Source organism: Myotis nattereri, assembly GCF_964212035.1.
Source record: "Myotis nattereri genome assembly, chromosome: 2".
NCBI classification, from domain to species: domain Eukaryota; kingdom Metazoa; phylum Chordata; class Mammalia; order Chiroptera; family Vespertilionidae; genus Myotis; species Myotis nattereri.
The window spans coordinates 7,721,852-7,746,557 of NC_138076.1; the positions used below are offsets into that span (position 1 = coordinate 7,721,852).

Genomic DNA, 24,706 nt, shown 5'->3' on the forward strand with positions numbered 1-24,706 from the left:
CCAGGTGTGCTGGGCACTGCTGAGTGCCATAGCCTCCATGTACATGCTCGCTGGGCTGGGTGTCGCTGCCTTTCTGCTGTCTAAGCCCAGTTTGTGTACTTTACCCAATGCAACAGCCCCTATGGTGTCGCTGTTACCGCCTGTAGCAGTGATGGCGAACCTTTTGAGCTCGGCGTGTCAGCATTTTGAAAAACCCTAACTTAACTCTGGTGCCATGTCAAATACAGAAATTTTTTGATATTTGCAACCATAGTAAAACAAAGATTTATATTGTTGATATTTATTTTATATATCTAAATGCCATTTAACAAAGAAAAATCAACCAAAAAAATGAGTTCGCGTGTCACCTCTGACACGCGTGTCATAGGTTCGCCATCGCTGGCCTATAGCATCCTGGGCCCCATTCAGCCTGTCTTGTTATTTGATGCAAAGCAGAGTTCATAGAACAAAAGGATTCAGCAAGGATTCCGGTTTTTGAAATAGTTTCCCTCCGTAGTGATCAATAGTAATACTAGGATTGGCTTTTTTTTTAATTGGTGCTTCTACTTGCCAGCAGTGAACTGGGACACTTACATTTATCTCAGATGTTCACTGCAGCTCTTTAAGAGAGAGATTATTACCATCACAATTGAAAAAAAAAAAAGGCGCTCAAAAACTTTTCCCAGGCCCCCAACAAAGTAATGAAATGGCAGTCTCCTTGGCATCACCCGCCTCTGTGCCCTCTGCTGCTCTGACTGCGATCAGTCTGGCCTGGAAATGGCCTGAGACTGTGCCCACTTACCCCATCAACAGGCCTCCAAGGGACCCTGGCCCCTCTTGAGTTACTTCTCCTTGTTAAGCCCCTCCATCCCCAAACATTGCTTTCTGTGGGAGTAGAATGCACTGACGGCCACTGCTCAGTCCAGCCCCGTCAGGAGTGGACTATAGGTGACCCCATACCTACATGAAGAGACTAAGAAGAACCCAGTTCAGATTTTGTACGCATGCACCAGCTCTGCATTCCCCGCGTTCTTAGCGGTTCTCTCAAACCTGTGTTCCCCTTAGGATGGCTCCCTTCCCGGGGTGTTGCAAACACCACCTGTCTCGCTCTGTCTCCCAAAATGTGCTCCAGCAACAACTGGTCCTATGATTAGTGCTTCCTGAGAACTTTCTGGTGATTGACAAGGGGCATTAGCACATCCAAGGCTCTAAGGGGCCCAGCGGGCCTGTTTTAACGATAACACATTTTCTGAACTCGCTTCACAGTGGAACCCTCATCTCCGATCACGTTTGTTCAGGTAGCCTCATCAGGAGTTGCAGATCCAAATGCTGGCCATGTGACCACCGCCAAGGCACACACAGTGGGGCTGCACAAGGACGGAGCATCTTCTCAGGAAGACCCTTAGTGCTGGCGCTTTCGGATAAAATTGTAACTGACAGTTTGGAGTCTGAGTGAAGGGAGACAAAATGTATTTCCCAAAGTGCCCTAGGGACAAAGCGTTGATCAGCTGGCTACCTCAGCTGCTTTTGGAGGCTGAAATATCCTAGGCCACTTGGGTGTGCATGTATGTACATGTATATGTATATGTATTGTATACGTATACGTATATGTATACATATACATATCTATACTAATAAAAGGGTAATATGCTAATTAGACCAGATGTCTTCCGGATGTCCTTCCAGACAAAGCCCCGGTGGCAGGGGCTGAGGCAGAGGAGGTTAGGGGTGATCAGGCCGGGAGGGGAGAGGAGTTAGGAGCAATCAAGCAGGCAGGCAGGCAAGTGGTTAGACGCCAGCGGTCCCAGATTGTGAGAGGGATGTCTGGCAGTCGGATATCCCCCAAGGGGTCCTGGATTGGAGAGGGTACAGGCTGGGCTGAGGGACCCCCCCCCCCCGTGCACAAATTTCGTGCACCAGTCCATATATATCCATATATATATATATATATCCATATATATATATGGATATATATATATAAATATGAACATAGGGATATAGATATGTGACACATAGGAACCTGCCCCAATCCTCCACCTCACAGGCCTCTAAAAGCCCTCCTCCTCCGGGAAGCAGTCTCTTCCAGATTCCATGGCGCTCTATAACTGGGGCCACACAGCCCCCCAATTTCAAGGTGTGCAGATAGGTGTGTATTTTTCATTTGACTACACAACACATTTAGTAGAAGTAAACTATAAATATATTTTGCAAATCCTATTTCAGGAAGAAGAAGAAAGATACATTCCTGTCAGACTTAGAATTCCGATTTTTATTTAACAAATATTTTAATCACGAAGTTTGCTGTATATATCCACCCATCCCATCCATCCAGAGACACCTGTTTCTTTTCTGCGTATTTAGGTCTTTGGCTGCACCAAAGTCGCACATTGGCAGACAAAAGGAGGCTGTGGGCACTGTGGCCGTGGTTCAGTAGACTGCTCCTGAGTTTGAAGAGTCTGGTATACGACTGGAGTAGCCAGTATCATATCAGTGGGTGTCCCTGTACCCCAGAGCACTGTGGGCCTAGGAGGCCCTGGATTGAAATTCCTCTTCTCTAGGCTACAAGGTCAGGACTCAGGCCCGTTACCTCTTACAGTTATTTTCCACTCGTATCAGTCTTCCCTCTTCTCACTTCAGTGGTTCAGTGTCTCCGGACTACTTTATAGCCTTCAGTCCATACAGTCGGTATGGGCTTCTCAATGTCCCAGGGGGGCTTTCTGGGCACAGCAAAGACCAGTTACAGATACGGAGGCCTTTAATTAAGGTTCAGTGTTCTAAGGGTAAAAATTTTAAAAAATCAAAATTTCCTTTACTAGAGATAACCATCCAAAGTCAAAATTGTCCTGCAGTCTTGAATTTGATTCGTTCTCTTTGTAGATTTGGAAATGTTTAATCAACTACGCACTGTAGCTTGCAGGGGAAGCCTTCAAAAACATCTGTCAACTCAAACTGAAGACTCATTTAGAAATACAATGAAGTGCATTTCCTTAAAAACCTACCTTGCATTTATAAACTTACGATATTTAAAATTTAAGAAGCACTTAGTATGTGTGGTTGGGCAGGTTTCGAACCAAGTGTCCCAGAGTACTCAGTCAGGTTCATTAGTTATCAAATACACGGCGGCATCGCTGGCCACCGGAGACACAGCTCCGAACAAAGGAGAACAACGAATGACAATGCGGAAAACTCCTGGCCTCGTGGAGTTTGCCTTCTTACAGCTCTTTAATCCATTCAGCTCTTGCAAATCTAATAACCTGAAGTTTTAAATGAGGAGAATTTCAAAGTCAAAGTTCTCATACTTTTCAACCCCAAACGACAAGTCTAAAATCAATTACACATTCGAACTAGAATCACAACGCAAATGTGTCTGATTAGTGTCTCTTGTTATCTGATATGGCAATACCAAATGTACAAATTATTCTTAAGCCTGAATTTTAAAAATCCTAATACTATAAAATTGACTTGCTTTGTCACCTCTCTATTTAATTCTAAACTTTCCTAGTAGGTCCTGGGCCTATGCACCTGAGCTTACTTGACGGACAGATCATAACCCACATTGTCTCTGGTAGGTCCACCGATTTGAACCCAGGACTAGGGACATAGGGCTTGCATGGGACCTGGGAGTCTCCCCATGGGACAGGAGCACACATGGAGTCTGATTTGCACAGTGGCTACAACTGGAACTTCACACCCACTGTCTTCAGATAGGATTGGTCTCACAGTAGGCTGTTTGCTAGATTCAAGCCTTACCTTCATGACCTCGGTTGATGTTGTGCGGTGATCTGAATGGATACATTGCTTATCGGCCCTTCCTCTCCTACTTTGCTCTCAGCTCGGATTCAGCCACCTCAGCCTGTTTACTGCCTGCATCCTCTGTGCCCAGCTTTGTGGCGTTGGCTGCAAGGGCATCTGCTGATAGTATGGACACTCGATGATGTCACTCCCCTGCTAGGCCCGCATTTAGAGGTGCCTGAGTGGAGGTGTAGATCTCTTTCCATAATATCTCTCACGCTACCCCTTCCCGTTCTTTCATAGGAACAATGAATATTTCTGGTTTAAGTTAACTGCAATTCAGACTTACTTTCCAGAAAATTCTGGGCTGACCCCTCCCTTCAAACAGATTGTCTCCTCAAGCCCTTCTTCATAGAAATCCTAAAACATTGCTTTTTTTTTCTTTTCTTTTCCGTACAGCCCTTCAGTGGCTCACACTGCACTTGGAATAGAATACAAAACCCCTAACATGGTCTGCAAGTCACTGTATGATCTGGCTCTCGCCTTCCTCCATGACCTCATCACACACCTTTCTCTCATGCTCCAATTCCAGTCACACTGGCCTTCTTTCTCTTCTCCCAACAGAAGCCAAGATTCCTTCCCACCCCAGGGCCTTTGTATGTGCTGTGCCCACTTTCTGTAACATCATTTCCCCCACTCTTTGCTGGGATGACTCCTCACCCTGTAGGTTTCCGGTGAACTGTCATTTTCCCAGAGAGGTTGTTCTTCTTTGTAGAATGCACTCAATCTGTGCACTTATTTGCTTATTCCTTAGACCGGAAGCTGCATGGGACCATGTGGTATTCTGTTTGCCCAACACCCACCCCAGTGCAGGCCTGTACTAGACAGTCCATAATTATGTGCGGAATGAATAAATAGCACCGTTGCCACAGCAATCACCATTAGCCTTCAGTCATTACTACTGTAATCAGTCATATAACCGCTTTCGGCTCATGGGAGGTCCTGAGTAATTGTTTTTTGAATTAAGATACGTAAATGCTAATATCTTCTGCATTCATCAATGCAATATTGTTTATTACCTTTCTGTTTCTTTACACATTTAGTCTTCTGTAGCTTCTATAGCTGTAGTCTTTCTGTTCTGAGTAGTCCTCTTACAATAAAGAAGACATTTTTGGCAAAATGTGTCTTTGGTGGGGGGAGGGACTATCCTTTCCTAACTTTTAAAAAATATCACGGAACATTAGTTAATTGGTTTACAGTTAGTCATAAACTTAGATTAGTATAAATATAAGTTCCATGAAGCTTAATGATTTTTGTTTGTTTTATACCCCGGGTATCCCAAGAGAGAGAGATTACTTACATTAGCCTCAGGTTACAGAGGGCAGCCTTGAGATATTGAATGGGGGCTCTAGTTCTGGATTCTGTAATGCTTGTGGCTGAAACACACCCCCCCCCCCCCCCCCCGTCCCGCTCTGCAGGGTTCTCCAAAACCTTGCTGCCTCCCCTCCCCCCCCAAAAAAGAATTCAAGCCTTGGAATAGCACTGAATTATGCTAGAACTGAATCTTAACCATTTAGAGCCCGCTGGCTCCCCCCCCCCCCCCCCCCCCGGTATCAGCTTAAGATCATAGCCCCATACGTTTTAGAACCCCGTCTCTCCACCAAGGCACCTGTGGTTATGAAACCGCAACATAAGGAAAATGATTTTGAACGGGGCATCGTCACAAATGGGAAACCCGCTCAGAGAGGCGACATAAAACACGGTGTGGAAAAAGGAAACGGAGGCTTGTTTTGCTGTGCATGACACCGGAGCGCCGTTGGAAACCCAGGCAGGGAGCTGAGTGCTGGCGGAGCGCCGGGAGCAGCGCAGCGTCGCGGGGACTCACGGCCATGCGGCTCGCCCAGACCTCCGCTGACCCCCGCGGCCCCGCGCCTCCGGCCGGGCGCCTGGGCTGGGGCGCCGCGCCCCCGCCTCCCGCCTCCCCGCGCCCCGCTGTCCTCTAGCGATTGGTGGTTGGAGCGGCCACAGCTGAGCCGGGCGGGCTGGGAGCCGGCGCTGGGGAGCTGCAGGCGGTTAGCGGCTGGCCGTGGCTCCCGCCGGGGCTCCGGGAGAGCGGGAGAGCCGAGCCCCAGCCCTGCGTCCTCCCGGCGGCGGAGACCGGGCGCCCGGCGTCAGCGGCTGTTGGAGGAGCTCGCGGGGGGCCCCTCCCCGGCTCCGGCTGACGTAGGGGCTGGCGCAGGTGGGCTGAGCTGGGCCCCGCAGATCTCGGTCCCCGCCGCGCGGTCTCTCTCCCTGCCTGCGAGGGGGAGGGCCCCTCCGCAAAATCTGTAAATACCCCAGCTCGGTGTGCAACCCGGGGCGCCAGCCCAGGCCCCAGCGCCTCCGCGGGGCGTTTCACCGGGAAACCAGAAGCCTGGCCGGATCCGCGCGCGGACTGGAGGCACCTGGGCGATCAGCGTGAGACCGGGCGTCCGCCCCGCTTCCTGCCCTTCGGGAGCCGCTTTGCGCGCTCGAACCCGAGCCGCGGTGCCACCGTGCGGGTGTCGGGCGGCGCGCTCCGCATCCTCGGCAGCCATGGCTCCGTCGCCGCCCTGGCCAGTGAGTCGGAGCATGCATGTGTAGGGGGCACATGCGTGTCGGGGCCCACGCGTGCGCGCGCGCACACACACGCGCACAGGCACGCACACCACCCCGAGCCCGGGAAGGAGCCAGGTTGACGAGACGCTGCAGCCGCGAGGACGCCTCCTGCTCTTCCTGGATCCGCCGGAGCCCCCCGGCCGCAGCTGCCGCCCGCAGAGCTCGCCCGGAGCCCGATGCACACGCGCCGCGCGCTCCAGCCTCTGGGATGAAGACGGCCCCCCGAGGACTGCAGGGGAGGCAGCGCCCGCCCGCACCCGGGACTGCGGGCCGCGCGGCGGGTAGGCCCAGGGGGACCGGGCTGGGACACTGTCATCCCCACGCCTCGCGCTGAGCCGCCCCTCTGGCTGCCCGGGAGCCCGATCCCGGGGCAGCCCCGGAGGCTGGGGCTTCCTTGTTTGTTTGGGTCTTTTGTGCCGGGCTCCCGGTTGGCTCAGCACTCCTGCGCTGAATCGGGCCATTGTCTGCGCTCCCATCGCTTCCACGCTGCAAGTCTCGGCGCCCCCACCCCGCCCGCCCCCTCCCCGCCTCCTCCGGGCCGGGGAGCCTCCTAACGTGCCTTTCCCCCTGGAATCTGGAAGCTATAAGCCGGGCGGATTGCAAATGAAGTGTAATGCATTGTGGGACGTGTGTAAAATCGGAGCCTTGGCCGTGCGGGGGTGTGGGGGCGTGGGGAGGGCCGGACCCGCTGCTGGCGGTGTAGACACCGACGAGGAGGGGCTGGGAAAATGCGCGCCGTGTGCGCCCCGGTCGTGCCCGCCGTAGACGGATGAAGCCGCACGCTGCGCCCCGGCACTGAGGCCCCAGGATCGGGGCAGCAGGTCGCCCTCCGCACCATGAAGAAGACCCGCAGCACAACCTTGCGGCGAGCCTGGCCTAGCGCGGATTTCTCCGACCGGGCCTCGGACCGAATGAGGTCCCGCAGCGAGAAGGACTACCGCCTGCACAAGCGCTTCCCCGCGGCCTTCGCGCCCCAGGCTTCGCGGGGCTACATGACATCAGGTTGGTAACCGCGTGGCTGCCCCCGGGCCTGGGCCGCGGGGCGGGCTCCCCACGCCGCTCCCGGGGTGCTGGCAGGGGAGGCCGGGCGCTGATGGATGCGATAAGTTATGGGGAAAGCAGGAAAAAAATTAGCTCACATCCACCATTTTGTACCTCCGCAAGATCCACAGCAGGCCCTCTCAATATGGGGTTGGAGAGCGATTAGTTAGGTAAAATAGGGAGGGGGCCGCGCCGGGCATTGGGGCTGCGGGGGGATGAATGCCCGCCAGCTGCGAGCAGCAGCCTCCGGGAGCTCGGTGGGGGAGCCTGCGCCCAGGGTCGCCCGCAGCCCCGGGCTGGCTGGCGCCTGCATTGTGGCCAGTGATCCCCGTGGGCATTTAAACAGCCCCCCTTCCGGGAAAGGGAGCAGGTTCCATGCACAGGTCTGAATGGTTTGAGTCAGGGAAGAGCCCGCATGCATTCCCGACTCGGCCGTGTGCACGCAGCCAACTCTGCTGGAGCTCATTGAATGCGTTCTGTGGGGTACTGGCGTGTATGCGGATTGAGCGCTCACATGATTCTGTGTGCATTGAACATAGGCTGCTTTGGGTTCGGTTGTGTGGAAAGAAGGGAGGCTGTATTGTGTCTTTGCGTGTCAGACGGGAAGGGCAAACAATACGGTGAATGGAGCCGAAGGCTTCGAAAAGGGCTGCATCTTAAAAGGCAGAGCCGGCCTAGGCGGTTCCGAAGGAGGCAGGTTCCCTGGGAAACGCCACGGAGGGGCTTTGGTGTGTGACTCGGGAGCCCAGGGAGAAAAACCCCGAGGAAAGGCTGGAGGGAGGAAATGCTGGCGCCCTTTCCTGGTGTTCTCCTGACTTCACGGTGGACCATGTGTATGCAGTCATGTTCAAGACATCAGGTTTTGTTTGTTTTTCATCCCAGCAGAATTAATTTTCTTCTAAACACCGCGTAATGAAAGTACATTTAACCCCAGTCATTGCCAGTCCGGTCTTCACTGGGAAGATTGCTTTAAGCTTGTGGTTGGTACTTAAGAGTCTATCTAACCCCACTGTCTTCCTCCGAAAACAGCAAGTTTTAAAACACTGGGGCAGTATCTCATGCCGTAAAAATGTCTTGTGACCGCATTTCCCTGAATATAAGATCTAAATAAAATAACCATCGTTTTTTATTGCCAAACCTAGCGACATAAGGATGCTGGCACTAAGGCTCCCTGGGCTTTCTTTCACGAACAGCCCAATCTGCAAAGGAAGTGACAACTGCAGTTTGTACTTCAGTAATTTAAGTCCATTGCAGCTGTGGTTGCTGTAGTCTTCTGACTCGTAGGAGTCAATTTTGAAGCACACCTAAATCCAACCCCAGAACACATGTGTACGTAAACCCATATCTGCACGGAGTGTTCAGGTGATCCAGGTTTTGTGTGCGTAAGGGTTCGAATGGCTTCATTCCACACTGAGCAGGCCAGTGCTCAGACCAAGTGTGAAGCTACAGGAGGCAGGTGGCCATAATTCCTTCAGCAGACCTGCAGGGCTCTTGTTGAATGATCTCGGGCACGTTTGCTCGGAGCCTGTTTTTGTTTGTCTTGGCCTAGCTTCATTAGGATCACATTTTCATTCTTCCCCAAAGAACTTCTCCGCCGTGGCCAGTTCTGCCAGGCATTTTCACTTGATTCTCTTTCCTCGTTTCATTTCTTGACCTGCAAATCGTAAGCACGGCGTAGGGTGATGTCGAAGGATCCGCTGTCTCAGGCCGGTTGGTGGTTCTCTGTGCAGCTTCAATGTTAGGTTGCTTCTGAGAAAAGAAACCCAAAAGGCGGGGTAAGAAGAGCCCTGCCATTCATTCAGCGTTTTCTGGAAGTGCCCCCCCTGAGAGCCTTGCTAGATTCTTCTGGGGCTCCCGGATGGCTTATCACCTGGCTTTGTCCTGGGAGGAAGGGCTGCCATTTATTCTTTATCTTAAATGTTAGCTGATGCGCATAAGAAAAGGTGTTATCGCCAGTGGCAGGGAATTGTGAATGTTCAGACACCTACAGTGAACCCGGGGAGGGTAGATGAAGCCGTGCTCATATGCATCTTTATTTTTAGTTGGGGGCGGGGAGGATCTTATCAATTTCCTTTTCAAATATGGCTCCTTTCCAAATAGGAGCCTTGGCAGGAATAGATGGGGCATGGGAACACTTTGAGATCATTTACCGGTTAGGTCTCTTTCTCTTAGGAAATGCAGAGGAAGTCCACTTGGGTCAGGTTAGCGGCTCTAGATACAAACAGAACCTTTGTCACAGGAAATGGAAAGTGGAGCAGCTTGGGAACACAGGAGGCTTTCCGTATTTCTTCTTTCTGTTTGTCCAGTCATTTAGCATGATGACTGCTGGTATCATCATACTTCACTGTGAGTATAAAGAACTTTCTCTTGTTGGGTTCAGAGGGTAAGGCAAGCCTCTTCAGAGATATACTAAATTAAATCACTTCGTTGAGACTTTTTAGAAATCCCCCCCAACAAGTATTCCTAAAAAACTCTGGGGAAACGTGTTGCTGTTGAGTTTTTTAACTTTAGGTAAAGAGAGAGATCCTTGGAAATTTTATTAATAGTTGTTGTTGTGGTCTGGCGTCGCTATCACAGAGTAGGTACTTCAAGTTTTACTCCGTTTATTAAGGCAAAATTGCAGGCATTCCATAATAGCTTTCCAATGAGACAGCACCCTTTCAAGCAGTCTTTTCTCCACTAAGAAGTAATTACCAGTTTGAAATGTGATTTACATCAATACCCTTGACATTTAGCCTGTTTTTTATTGTTGTGGTTGTACACCTTCAGGATGAACACACTTAAGCTCTAGAGGTTGGAGTAGACACCTTTAAAACTTGAAAATATCCTGCGAAGGCCAGTTAGAGGATTCTGAAACTTTAAATCTTGCCGGCCATGCCTTATATGACGGTGAAAGCCCCCGATTGGTGCTGCCAAATCAAAAATAATCCTAAGCATTCACAGGCCTCCTGGCAACCAGCAAGTTCACAGGCCACGCGATGAGTTCATTGTTCATCTTGAAGATTAATTTCCCAATGTGAGTTTCTGGGTAGAAGGGGGTGGGGGCGGGTGGGAAGTCTTGCCTTTTGTTCAGCTCAAGATGAATAATCGAAGAAGAGAAGGGGGTAGAGCAGATGGGTGTGGGATCATTCTTCCTCATTTGCTAAAACGAGAGGTGAAAGTAAAACTCCTCTGCGCTCTCTGTGGTCCGCAGTGCTGTACAGAGGAAAACAGGCTCATGTGCCTCCCTGGGATGGTGTTCATGGCTTTTTGCTGATCCTCTGTTAGAACTGTGTGAACTTTGACCCCTTGGCACAAATGATGCTGTCAACTTTGCACTGTACTCTCGGTCCCCTTCCCTAGCCCTGAGGCTGGGTGCCCCTTTACATCCCACATGTCATGTCACCGGGTTTGGGCATTCTATTGGTCAAGATTGGAAAGCGGTTTTCCACTATCAAGTTCTACGGAGCCTGTTCATAAAAAGTGTTGCTTATGAAGGAGACACCCCCCCCCCCCAACCCCCCATCATGGCACTTTTAGTTTGATATTTGCCACTTTCAAGAGCAATGAAGCACTTTTCACACTATCGTTTTAAAGGATTTGAAAAGATGAAACAAAGGCCCCTAAACTGACATATTAAGACAAGGTAAATCCTTCCCCCCCACCCCCCCACCCCCCGTTGATCTATTATAAACAGAGGGAGGACTGGGCAGCACACCACCTTCATTCGTTTATTAGTTTTAGTTTTATAGAAATGAGTTCTGGGGCACCGTTGATAGTGTCCCAGTTCCTCGTGTCCTGTTATTTGAAGAGATGGGGGTGGGGGGGATTTTCTGAGAGCGGAGAATGGACAGCGAGGTTCTGATCTGGGCCTGCCACGAACCAGCTGTGCTCCTGGCGAGTCACATAACCCCCTCCTGTCTGGACAGGCCCCCCAGGTCCATGCTCCCGTTACAGAACTGCCTGGGCAGGGGGTCTGTAATGAGCCGGCGCGGGGTTTCCGAGCGCTTACACAGAAAACGTTAGGCATGACCTCTGCCCTTTCTGCTTATTGGCGTCACGTGCCTCCGTATGTGGGGGCATGTGGGGAAAGTGCTCATTTTGCGAAGGAATCCTATTTCCTGTCCCCCCCAAGCGTTGCAATAACTGTCTGCACCTTAGGGCCTGTCCTGGTGGCCAGGGGACTGGTGTGGGGACGTGATGGATAAACACCTGGCAAGTTGCAATCATATACACGTTTCCATAAACAGCATCCTGTTGCCTTCGCTTCCCTCTTTGCTCTCAGAGATCCGTTTTCAGCCTGGCTGCCCTGGCCGGGTTTTAATTTGAAACTACCTGTGTTGACTGCTTTCACCAGGCAAGTGGACGTGAGGGATATTGCACGCGGTGGTGAATGGCTTTATTCTTTATTTCCCAGGGGAACACTATGCTTACCAAAGGTCACCTCCCTGGGTGTTTCAATGCCTTTTACACTCTGGTGAGCTTTTTTATTCGAAAAAAGGAATATGAGCATATTGTATGAAACCCTGAGCATTTTTACACCTCCGGAGCAATTCTGGCTTCAACTCCCTGTACCCTGGAGAGTCAGGACAGTTCAGACAATGCTATGTTCTTTGGTACAGGATCGCGTATGCTCAGTGCAGGTATAACCCAGAAGCAACATCTGGTGAGATCTTCGCGGCTGGGACGATTTGCTGACGCGGGAATTTGGGACAGGTTTTCGTAGATCAGTCCTGGACACCTGTGTGTGCCTAATCTATACGGTATAAAGTAGAGGTTCTTGTAGTTTGTAAGGATATAGACTCTAGTCAACTCTTGATTAACCTTAGTCACGGCCACGCAAGAAGGAGATGACGTGGGTAATTTTGTAAGTTGATAATGAACTCACCCTTAAGTAGTTCATCCCTAGACTATTTGACAGTGGAATGCATAACCCGTTGGTCAGAAACGCCTAATGATGTCTACCTCCTAGATGTTTCTACAATCTGCCCCCCCCCCCCTTCATCTCTGTTGTTTAAACCTTCGCTGCCGTTATAATATCTTCCAGACTGACCTTGCTTCCAGTCCAGTTCCTCCTCCACGTGTGCCCAGAGGCGGTTTTATTTTTTGAAACCTCTCCTGAAGCAAAGCTGGTCATGTTCCATCTGCTTTTACTGCCTCTCCGGCCTGGGGATGAGGGTCTGGGCCAAGGCTCTTCATGGCATGACCAGGCCACCTTTCCAAGCACTTCTTCTCTCCGCCCCCCCCCCCCCCCCCCGCCACCCCCCGTGCTCCAGACTCCAGAAATTCAACCCCCTTCCAGAGCCACCCACTCTCCCCTTCCCTGTAAGTCTTCCTCCAATCCTTCCCAGAGGAACCCCTCCTGGCATGTGTTAGGTACGTGTGCTATGGCGACTTGGTCACATCGCGTGGCATTGGGAGTTTCCGTGTGTGTCTCCTGTGCTAGCTGGCAAGTCCCTCAGTGGCCATACGTGCTTTATTCACGTCTCTGTTTTGCCAGCAACCACAGAGCTTGGCACACAGCAGGCACTCAGTCAATGTTTATTGGATGAATGAATAAAACATGGCTTCTCTTAAAAAGTTGGATGAAGAGATGGTTTGAACTCTTAATGTGAGTCATCCTCTCATAACTGTGGGATAAATATATATTCACGTACATAAATGTCTGCAAAGATATAAGATCCTACTCTCCAAGGACCTCTTACTGTAGTGGTAGACCAGGGGCGTCCTCCTGCAGTGGTAGACAGGACCACAGCTCGCAACGAGCCGACCATTAGAAAACAGTAACTAATAGCATATAATCAAGAGCCCAGCGGGGCGGTGGGTACGGCTGGCATAAGTGGCATAGCAGGTCAGAGAGCAGGAGAATGTCAGTTCGAAAAGGCTGCCTGGAGGGAGGACTTGCTTGTGTCGTGGAGGACTGGGTAGGATTCCAAGAGACAGAGAAGGAGAAAGATGGGGTGGGGGGAGGTTGTGGAGGCAGCATGAACCCCGGCATGAAGCTGGGAGTGAAAATGTCTACGTGAGGTTGGTCATGCTGTCCCTTCGGGGAGTAACTGGAGATAATGTGGAGCGAGCCGGTGGGGTCTGAAACGTAGGTAGAGTTCAGAGTGTATGGGGTGAGCTGGGGAGAGAAGCGATGAGAGGAGTGGTTTTGGAAGAGGCGTCTGTCCGGCTGTGGTGTGCAGGGCACGTGAAGAGTCCCGAGGCCAGGAGGCCGGCAGGTGGTGGAGGGGCGATGGGGTCCAGTAGTAGGTGATGGGGGACCCCCACACAGCAGTGGTTTCCAGCGCTTAGGCATCAGCGCTCCCCCCTCAAGGTTCTCCTACCCATGTCTGTATCCCACCTGTTATTTATGTCATATTTCCCATTAACTTGACCCACTTCTTTATTTAAATGAATTGAAAAGAGGTTATATTTTATGTGAAAGTAAAAGTTTCATTTGATAATTACAGTTTCTAATCCCCATTAGAATTAATGCGTTACTCTTTCAGTGAAAAATACTCAACTGAAGTGACCTCCCGTCACCTGCCGAGTGGTCCTCATGTCACATGGTGGAAAGCCTGCAGCAGCCACGGAAGGAGGGATGGGCAGTGGAGAGGGAAGGGAGAATCGGGAGAACAAGGAACTGACTCTTCACCGTAACTGACTCGATGTAAGAGGTGGGAGAAAATCAAAGGCGAATCAGAGATTTTGGCTGGAAGAAAGCAATGACTGACCAGGAAGCTGGGGGAGTAGAGCAGGCGATGAGCTCCATTTGGGGCCTATGGGTTGATCGTCCAAGCAGAGAGGTCCTTTAGACACACAGGTGAACAGTTAGGGTTTGGGGTGTATCTGGAGGTCACCCACTTAGCCACGTTAGTTGGGAACATGAGAATAGCTTAGCTTTTTATTTTTAAACTAGAGGCCTGATGCATGAAATTCGTGCAAGAGTAGGCATTCCTTCTCCCGGCTGCTGGCACCAGCTTCCCTCTGGCACCCGGGACCTGGGCTTCCCTCCCAGCCCCGGCTTCGTCTGGAAGGACGTCTGGTCTAATTAGCATATTACACTTTTATTATTATAGATACAATTTTATTGATTTTAGAGAGGAAGGGAGAGGGAGAGAGAAATAGAAACATCAATGATGAGAGAGAGTCATTGGTTGGCTGCCTCCTGCACACTCCCTGCTGGGGATCGAGCCTGCAACCTGGGCATGTGCCCTGACCAGGATTTAAACCATGACCTCCTGGTTTATAGGTTGACGCTCAACCACTGAGCCATACCAGCCAGGCTAGCTTAGCTTTTTGTACTTCATGCTCCGTATCTTAAAGGGGGCCGATGACTGATTTACTTTCCAGCAGGTGGAGGATCGGTTGGATTCCCGTAACTTTGAGTCCTACGTGGGTTTCTGAAAGCCTGGGCCGTTGAGGTTAGGATTTCTTGGAGACCGACTGCTCTCCTGTCTGTAAAAACAAAGTGCCTTTTAATTCTAGGACTTGTTTTATTGGTGTTTGCATTCATTCAGAAGCTACTGGATTGTTGATGAAGGGATATGCTTTTGATATTTATAGTCAGGGTTTGGAAAAAGTTAGAGCAATACAAGTAGCAGCACAAAAGACCAGACCAGCTCTGTAAATAACGTATATTTTAAACATCTGTCTTATACCTATTCAGTTGAAAAATTATGGCTTAGGTAACTCATATTCACAGTTAAAATCTCCATTTATCTTTCTGCTTACATCCATGATGGCCCCCCAGGCCAAGTCTTCTCTGAAGATAAAAGAGAGCTGTCTGGCAGATGCCTGCCAGGCTTGCGGGGAGAAGGCCTGTCTTTCTGATGGGTGCGGCTGGAGAGGGAGGCCCCACCCAGCTCCCAGTTCACCCCCAGTGCAACCCGACTCCAATTCCTAGCTAGCTGGTTCCCTTCAGACCGCTCTTAGACCTTTTCTTGCTTTGGGCATATCCAGCTTTTGCTTTGAAATCATTTCATTGTGAGATGAAATGAAGGCCCCCATAGCGATTGAGGTACCTTGGATACCTGTCATTTTTTTGGCTGCCCGTCATCTGAACCCCCTTCCTGTGTCATTTCCTACGGTTATGAGCTGAGTCTGTCCTCCCAAAGGATATGTTCAAGTCTAACTTCGGGTACCTGTGGCTAGGACCGTACTTGGAAATAGGGTCTTTGCAGGGGAAATTAAGATGCAGTCATACCAGAGTGGGATGGGCCCTGAATCCAGTATGACTGGTGTCCTTATAGGAAGAAAAGAGACACAGCTGCAGGGGGAAGGCCAGGTGAGGAAGGAGGCAGAGACAGCAACGTGTCCACCGGCCTAGGTGGGCCAGCGATTGCTGGTCACCAGGAGCCAGGAGAGGGGCCTGGGGCGGATTCTCCCTCGGGAACTCGGAGGGAAACGCGCCTGCTTCTGTCCTCAGCCTCCAGACGGGAGAGGATGCATTTGGCTTGTTTCCAGCCACCCAGCCGTGGGGTTTTGTTTCAGCAGAGCAGCGACCTCATGCACCACCTGTGGCCCCTGGTGGGAGGCAGGACCTCGTTCCGCCCTGCAGATGCAGACCTTGCCCTGGGATTGCTTTCGTGGACTGCCTGAGATCGAGGGCATGGGCGTGACCTTGGCCTCACCAGTGACACTCTGCCCTCCGTGGTGTTGCAGGAAGATGGCGCTCCATGGCAGTGGGGCAGCCGCAGGGGGCGTCCCGTGTGCTGCCGGCCACAGTGTCTGTGCTTGGTCACGGCTGCCCGAGAGTCCTCACCGATCCACGCCTCCCTGTGGCCCTCTGCGTGACCCAGCGCATTTCTGTGAACGAAAGGCTAGGGCCGAAACCGGTTTGGCTCAGTGGATAGAGCGCGGCCTGCGGACTGAAAGGTCCCAGGTTCGATTCCGGTCAAGGGCATGTACCTGGGTTGCGGGCACATCCCCAGTGGGAGATGTGCAGGAGGCAGCTGATCGATGTTTCTCTCTCATCGATGTTTCTGACTTTCTATCTCTCTCCCTTCCTCTCTGTGAAAAATCAATAAAAATATATTAAAAAAAAAAAAAAAAAAGGCCAGGATTCAGAGCAGAAATACGACCCCGCCTCTCCGTTTCTGACTGGGTGGCCTTGGACAGGGACCTTTTTCCTCAGGGCCTCCGTTTCCTGGCCTGCAAAGTGGGAATAGTAACGGTGCATACCATTAGGTTTTGGTGGATTCATGTAGGTAAAGCACTTAGAAATAAGCTTGGCACATAGGAAACATCCTATCTGTGTTATTTGTCATTAGGATTGTTAAAAGAGGCAGCATGGGTTCCCTCACAGATAACTAAGAACCCAGAGGACACGGAGAAGCTTGGTAGTTGTCCCTTCCAAGCCTGACACGGAGCAGAAACTGCGTGTAGGCGACGTCAGGAAGTATGGTCGGGTTTTACTTTGCAACCACGTCCCCTTCATTCTGTAACAAGCTCCCAGGGCCCTTCGTCCCAGGCCCTCCCCACGAATGCCAGCTCCCCTGCCCTTGGCATCCGGCTACCTCCTCGTGTTTCAAACTCAGCTCACCTGTTCCCGCTGGAGGCAGCGCCGCGGGCTGGGGTGACGAGCCACGCCTGTGTACCTCTGAGCTATTTGCAAGGCAGTTGTCATTTTCTTGTCGGGCCCTCCCTCTAGACATAAACTCTGAGGACATGGCTCATGTCTCGCTTGGTTGTGTTGTAGCAGGCGCCAGGTATGGAGCCGGTAGGTCGCAGGGGACCCATGGCCCTGCTAGCATTCCCGGCGGTGGCAGTGACGTCGGGACCTCTGTGTGGCACTTCTTTCTTTCACTGCAGTCTGAGTCGGTGCCCGGAGGTTGATGCTAAGAGCGAGGCCTCCAGGGTAACTGGGGGCTGATCGGCAGTCTTGGTCCATTCACACTGGGCCGGAGGAGTGAGCTGGCAGGTTAGCTATCCACCCGGTGGTACGTATACAGGCGTCTGTCCTGGGATTTTAAAAATGCCACGTGAGTCTTTGGTGGAATTATGAAACAATATAGCTTTCGTGAATGCACTAAACTTCTAAGATAAAACCTCACTTTAGATTAGGTGCTGAAGCTTACATTATAATGGGACAAGAAACCTAGGAAACGCATTTGAAGTTTCATCTGCGTGGTTTTAAATGGAAAAGAGTATTTAGACTTTTATTTCCCTCCACACTGGCCCACGGGTTATTTATAACAAACAATGAGTAGCTGTTGATACACTTTTTTATATATATTATTGATTTTTTACAGAAGGGAAGGGAGAGGAATAGAGAGTTAGAAACATTGATGAGAGAAAACATCAATCAGCTGCCTCCTGCACACTCCCTACTGGATGTGCCCGCAACCAAGATACATGCCCTTGACTGGAATCGAACCTGGGACCCTTCAGTCCACAGGCCGACGCTCTACCCACTGAGCCAAACTGGTTACGACTGTTGATACACTTTTTAAAAATGCTTTTAAGAGGTGTGCTTAGCCAGGGAGAGAGCATGCCCAGAAGAGTCGAACGATGAGTGCGGGCGTGGGGCCAGGGGACTTGCTGCCTTTGCGATGCTGGCTGCCGCCGGAGGTTCGTGAATGACTTCAGATAGCAGAGCGTGTGACTTAGGTTTGCAGCCAGAGGCTCTGGGGCCCGGCCCCCACTCGCTGCCTGTGCAGTCTCGGCATCTTAGATGACCAGCTTATCCTGCTTCTTGTCTGGAAAATGAGGATAAAATTATTCCTGATTTATGGTTGTTGTATGGATTATAAGTGAGCAAATATATGCAAAATAATTAGCATAGTGCCCAACACAGGAAGAACCTAGTACAGTTTTGCTACTATATCATTCTTTCTTTAGGGACAAAACTCTGCAGGATCGACTCGTTTCTAAATGTTTTACACCCGAGGGTGCAGAAGAAGGGGACGAGCCCAGACGAGCCCAGCTGGCGTGGCTCAGTGGTTGAGTGTCAACCTGTGAACTGGGAGGTCACGGTTAGGCTCCCCGTCAGGGCAAATGCCCAGGTTGTGGGCTTGATCCCCAGTGTGGGGTGTGCAGGAGGCAGCTGATTGATGATTCTCTCTCATCATTGATGTTTCTATCTCGTTCTCCCTCTTCCTTCCTCTCTGAAATCAATAAAAAATATTGTTGTTTCTTTTTTAAAAGGAAGATGGATGACAGGCAGCTTGTCCAGGGTCAGGCAGAGCTGAAAACTAAAGTAGAGGTCAGTCCGATTCTTCGGTTTGGTGCTCATTTCATCGGAAACCAACTGTTCCCTTCCTTCCTGATTTGAGTATGGGGTCTCCTAAGAAATCTCCAGAATTATTCGTTTACCTAAGTGGGCTTGCTTGTCCTTGGATTTCCTTCTTAGGAAAGTGGTAGAGAATCGTCGTGTATTTAATATTCCTGTGCGATATGAATCCCAGCGAACTTGGCTTCACCTAAAATAGGAGAAAGATGCTCCGCGTGTGTGATCGGACACGGTTAATTCAAGGCTTTCCTGTTGACGTTTCAGTGAAGGTAAAGGAGAAATAGCCCGGGGGAGCCGAGGGTGGCGCCGAGGGCGGAGCCGTGTGTGGGGCCTGCGTGGGCAATAAGACGATGTCCCCGGGACTCAGTGTGCGGAACACGGGCTGGGAGAGCAGGTCCCCGTTTCAAGGCCCGTTTGGAAAGTGGGGCTCAGTGGCCTCTCCCCAAACCGAGGGCGGCGTCCTCCTTTGCAGTGCCGGCCCCGCCCCTCCGGCCAAGGTGCCCCCTTACGGACGGCTGGGGATCCAGGGGCCCGGGTTCCAGTAGGACTGCATGAGCAGCTGGTGAGAAGGGCCTGGGGGTCTGGGGACAGAGCCCCACCATCTCCCTCTCCACCGCCCCTCGCTTTCCAGGCGGTCGTGGGAACCACTGCCGGCCCGATGGGGAACTGGGAGCCTCCCCGCTTCCCACTCCTCCTGTACCCACTCCTGAGGCTCCTCTCCCCCTGTTCATATTCACCTCTCCGCCCTCCCCACCCCCTGCCCCAGTGTCGCTTCCTCAAAGCCCGAGGGGAAGCACCTAGAGAAGAAGGAAAGGGTGCTGAGCAGCTGCTTCATTCGCAGGGCTCTCGCCAACTCCTGGAACTTCACGGGCCTCCTCTCCTTAGGATTCCGAAGTGCAGTCCAGGCACTGGCTTTGGCTGGCTGAAGCCTACATTCGGAGGCTCCAGACCTCGTGTTCCTGCGTGTTGTGCCCTGCGCGGCTCGGGTGATTGACACGTGTGGAGCATGTCAGGGGACATGCGTTTGGGAGGCAGAGGGCCTCGTAGGTGGTGGTATCATCCCATCGTCCTGATCTTCAGGGCCAGAAGGGGAGGTTTCCGTCGTTAAGTGCAGACGGAGGTGAGAAAGCACGTTCTCTCTCTCCAGTGCAGCCCGGCAGCATCTGAAGCCGGGACTGAGGCTGGGGCTCCCAGGAGGCGTGGGTCACGGCTACTCAGCGTCTGTCTGTCTGTCTGTCTGTCTGTCGTGGACTCAGGTCCTGCCAGGCTTCTGCTCAGCGTGGTGGTGGGAAGCCAGAGGTTGGAGGGCCTGGGGCTGAGGCACAGGCTTCCTTCCAGGGCCTGAGCATGGGCTTCCTAACACAGCAGCAGAGCTCCCAAGGGCTCCTGAAATGTCGATATCCAGACGGAGCCTTTGACCCCCCTCCCCTTCCCCCACGGAAGGGAACCCGTTTACTGAGCATGTACTTGGTACCGGCCCGCGCACGTGTAAGAATGACCTCATTTAGTCAGAACAGTCCCAGAGGCAGCCGCTAATTCATGTTTGAAGCAGCACAGATGACAAAACGGAGATCTTATTCACACACACACACACACACACACACTTTCAATCATGTATGTATCCAACGCCTATATGTTAGCTGTTAGGAAAATTAACTCCTGATTTTTAAGCAATTATGAAATATTTTCTCTCACTCCCCCCGGGGTTCACCTGGCGCTTTCCCTCGGGCCCCCGCCCGAGAGGCCTCTGTTGTGCGGAGAGGAAAGATGTTCGAGTTCCTGCTTATTCAAAGGCTCGCACCTCCAGTATTTGTGTAGGTACATTCCATGAAAACAATCGCTACTCTGCCAGCTGGAATTCTGAGGCTTCCCGGGCCTTGCCCCCTCCCAAAGCTGGCAGAGGGTGGGGATGGGGGTCAGGTGACAGCTGAATCTTTCCCGGCTGCTGGTTCTTACCTTCTCTTCGGAGTGGGTTTCTTCTCCTTCCATCATGAGCCCCTCGGCTGTCTCCACTGGCTGTCAGTCATGCCGTGGGCAGCCCTGCTCTTGGCCGGGTTGACATCGTTAGGGTTTGCCCAATTCCTAGGAACCAACTTGTTTGGCACAAAGGTAGCTGACAACAAATTCGAAACTTCAGATGGAAAGAAGCCCCTCCCTCTCCCCCAAATATAATTTCATTCACTTGTAAACCGTTTTCTCCTGCTGACTCATGTTCTCTTGTCCTCTTCTTAACTTGGGAAAAATTGCTGAAGAAACCCTGGATTCAGAGCAGTCTATCTTTTACCATCTGTTGTTGTAAGAGTTTAGACGGAACATTATTCCAAGTATAACAATAGGCCAGCATCCAAATAACTGACTGTAACAGTACCCAGCCCAGTGATTTAAAATAACGGTACCACGGGGCAAAGAGGGAGGAGTTTTACGGGTCTGAGTGATGTAAAATAGGATTCAGTCCAAGGGAATCAAAAAATTAATAAGCCAGGCATTTTGATGAATATGATGAACATGTAGATGGTTAGAAGTGGGTAAATGGATTGTATCTTTGCTAAGAATCAGTATGGCTCAGAGTATGTCAGAGGGATATGATAAAGTCTTCAGTTTGGCGGAGAAAGAAAAGAGTGTCCTTGCAATTCCCCGTAGGAGGGTCATGGAGACGATTCTTAGCAGTTTCTCCCAGTTTTTCCGCGGTCAAGGAGGATGAGTTCTGTAACCCATGGCAACGTGGTGAGTGTGACTCACAGGAAAGCGTGGTCTCCATGTACTGCTCCTGCCTGTGGGAGGGGAGGCTGACGCCATGCGTTTGTGGTGGCATTTCCTTTTAAATTTAATTTGATGGGATGATTTCATAACTGGTGCACTTGAGTCTGAAATGCAGAGGTAGGAAAACCAGACATTCGCATTTTTCTAGGATTGGCAGTTAGCCAAGCAGGATCAGAGACACCCCCCCCCCCCCCCCCCCCCGTGTCACCTGGGGGTGGAGCCAGCGCTGGTCACCTCCCCTGGGGCTGTGGTCTTGCAGAAGCGCTGGTGCCGTGTATGAGGTGATCGTGGATTCCGCCAAATCTTCTGGCTGGTTCCCTGATGATGGTGTTCCGGATACCGAAATGGCGAATCTAAATGGGAAAGAAATGCAATAGGCGAAAATCTGAATCTTTTTCTCAGAGTTATCCAAAACTCGCTTTTGAAGTTGTCTGAAGAGTGATTGCCATCTGAGGAGAGTGTCGTAAGACTTTTTTCCCTGAAGGACCACCCATGTTCTCCTCTGGCTCCAGTCAAGAAAAATTGATCATCTAACAAGGCCGTTGTCAGGGGGACTTGCTACGGGTATAATGTTCCCCTCCCGTGGCCGGCACACTGCGGCTCACGAGCCACGTGCGGCTCTTTGGCCCCTTGAGTGTGGCTCTTCCTAAGCCTTAGGAGTGCCCTAATTAGGTGAATAACAATGTACCTACCTATATAGTTTAAGTTTAAAAAATTTGCCTCTCAAAAGAAACTTCAGTCGTTGTACTGTTGATATTTGGCTCTGTTGACTAATGAGTTTGCCGACCACTGCACTAGACAATGTAATAACTCTAACCAGGTCTGGAATTACACTAATTTGGGATAATTAGGAGGAAGATTTCTCTAAATAAGTGAAAGATTTAAATTTTATAGAAGGCTTAATGAAATGGAGTCATTACTTTCATGTCCTTAGGCAATCTGAGGATGGATAAATTATTTATCATTAGCACATCAATTGTTGCCATATCAGAGACCGCTCCGTTAGTATTTGAAAATAGGTTATTTTTTCCTTCTTCAGTTATTGGCGTGGTCCCCGGAAACCTTGTTTATGCCACTTGTGCGTGCTCACAAAAGATAACCTAGTCCTAACGCGTAATCCCCAAACTCCAAGTTGGTAGATTTCAAATTAAAATGCAGTTGTGTTAGATGGGAGGAGGAGCTCATTCTAGTTCCTTAAAGACCTCTCGAGTCTTCTGCTTTCTTTCTAAAAAGAAAGGAATAATGCTGTCATTATGAGAGCAGATGCGTCTTTAAAACTCACAAACAATACATTAAGAAGTCATAATGCATAAATACATAAACAGATATTGAAAATAAATTATTCAAGATAGACTTAAAAGGTAAAGTGGAAAAGGATGATGTTCAAGATAAAAATAAATAAATGATAAAAATTAAAAATAAGTGTACCATTCAAGATGAACATTCAAAATGATAAATATCCCAGAAGAGATAAATGATAAACACAATGTTTTTCCCAAAGAATATTGTAGAATTTGTGATAATAACGTACATCACTTAATTGAGGGCCTCTAAGATGCCAATTATAGTCTCACTTAATTCAACCACCCATCCTACGAGGGTGGCACTATGAATGTATCAGTTTGCTGATGAGGAATCTGATCTTGGACTTTATACGGAGTTAAGATTCAAATCCAGGTCTGAGTTTTCTTAGTAAAAACCTTTAGTACTTCACCCTCCACTTTAGAATTACAGTAAAGCAAATGGTGTTTTTAACCAGACCCGTAAAAGAATTAGGAGATGGAAACTGGGCAGCAAGCGAAGGATCAACAGACTGTGAAACAGGAAGAAAAAAGTGGTGTTAGTACAAAAACGGCAGCATACTCTGAGGATCAGAACAGCCCGTCTTGATGAGTGGCAGTCATGGGCCCTGATCTCTTCCCAAGCCACTTATCAATTCTTTGCACACACAGATGTTTCCGGTGGTTTTCAGCCGAAGAAAAAGTCAGTGCCAACTAGTGACTCCAGGCCCAGGGTTGGGAGAGGCCGCCGTGTAGCCTGGCCTCTCTGTGTCCCCGGCGTACGTGGGACTAATGATCTCACCTCCTCGTGGGGTTGTTCTGAGGATTACTTAGCAAATGTAAAACCTTGAGAATAGTGCCCGGCGCATAATTTGTGCTCAGTAACAGTTATTAGTTATTATTATCCTAATATATATAAAGAGCTAGGTGGCGTCACGACCAAACGGGCGACTGGTCACCATGAAGTGCATGGAACACCTCTCAGGCTCCCCCCACCCCCCCGGCCCTGGAGCTGCTCACCAGCTCACCATGGAGGGGAGGGAGCGGGCTGGCAGCAGTGCGGGACTGGGGACTGTTGAGTGGTGGTGGTGGGGTGCTTTGCGGGGTGGCTGTGAGCTTAGGGGAGCAGTCACCCAGGTGGCAGCGAGTTGTCGTGGGGCTGGGGAGTTTCGTGGAGCAGTCGCGGGATGGGGGGAGCCTTGTGGAGCAGTCAAGGGGCCCCAAGCATTGCGGAGCATCCTGGGGCGGGGAGCTTCACGTAGCGTCGCAGGGCGGCAGAGGCCATGCGACGGAGGCCAGGCTAGGCCTAGGAACCCTAACCATGCACGATTTCGTGTGCACTGGGCCTCTAGTTATTAATAATAAGCGTGTGGTCTGAGTATGGAAATAAGCAGCTTTGGGTCTCCAAAAAGGGGTCATGTATTTCTTATTATCCCCTCCTTTTTTTAAAAAAAAATATATTTTATTGATCTTTTACAGAGAGGAAGGGAGAGGGATAGAGAGTTAGAAACATCAATGAGAGAGAAACATCGATCAGCTGCCTCCTGCACACTCCCTACTGGGGATGTGCCCGCAACCAAGGTACATGCCCTTGACCGGAATCGAACCTGGGACCCTTGAGTCCGCAGGCCAAACCGGTTAGGGCTCCCCTCCTTTTTTTTACAGGTAGGAAAGGCTTAGCTGCCAGCAATTACAACCCCCCTGACCTCCAGGGAGCAGTTTCAATAGCATGTGTAGAATAGGTTGGTTTTGCGGAATAGACGTGGTACTTCTTCAGTCCGCGTGCTGCTGATCTGGAAGTAGCACTTAGGAAGTAACAGTCATCACGTTGCCAGCTGATGTTTCTGATAGGAGGTAGGCATGTGCGTGTGTGCTGGGGTGACATCCTAATTATGGCTGCATTTGGCCCTTTCTGGGGCTTCACCCAGCGCTCCACATCCGGGGGGCTCTGCCCTCAGCCTGCCGGTCCCCTCCCTGAGGAAATACCTCCCTTCTGTCTGCAGGTCAGGGAGCAGACCCTCAGTGGGGCACAGGCTCCCACCTGCACCCCAGAAACGCACTCGGCCCTGCGTCTCTCCCG

At 50.8% G+C, this 24,706-nt stretch overlaps 1 protein-coding gene across 1 annotated transcript in view; it reads left to right on the plus strand.

Annotated features, from left to right (window-relative positions):
- The first annotated feature begins 6,376 nt into the window (after positions 1-6,376).
- Positions 6,377-24,706, plus strand: part of STOX2 (storkhead box 2) — a 98,535-nt gene continuing 80,205 nt past the window's right edge. The window contains exon 1 of the mRNA XM_081083818.1: positions 6,377-7,350. Coding sequence (XP_080939944.1) covers positions 7,185-7,350 — 166 coding nt within the window. The 5' untranslated portion in view covers positions 6,377-7,184. The remainder of the gene's footprint in view (positions 7,351-24,706) is intronic.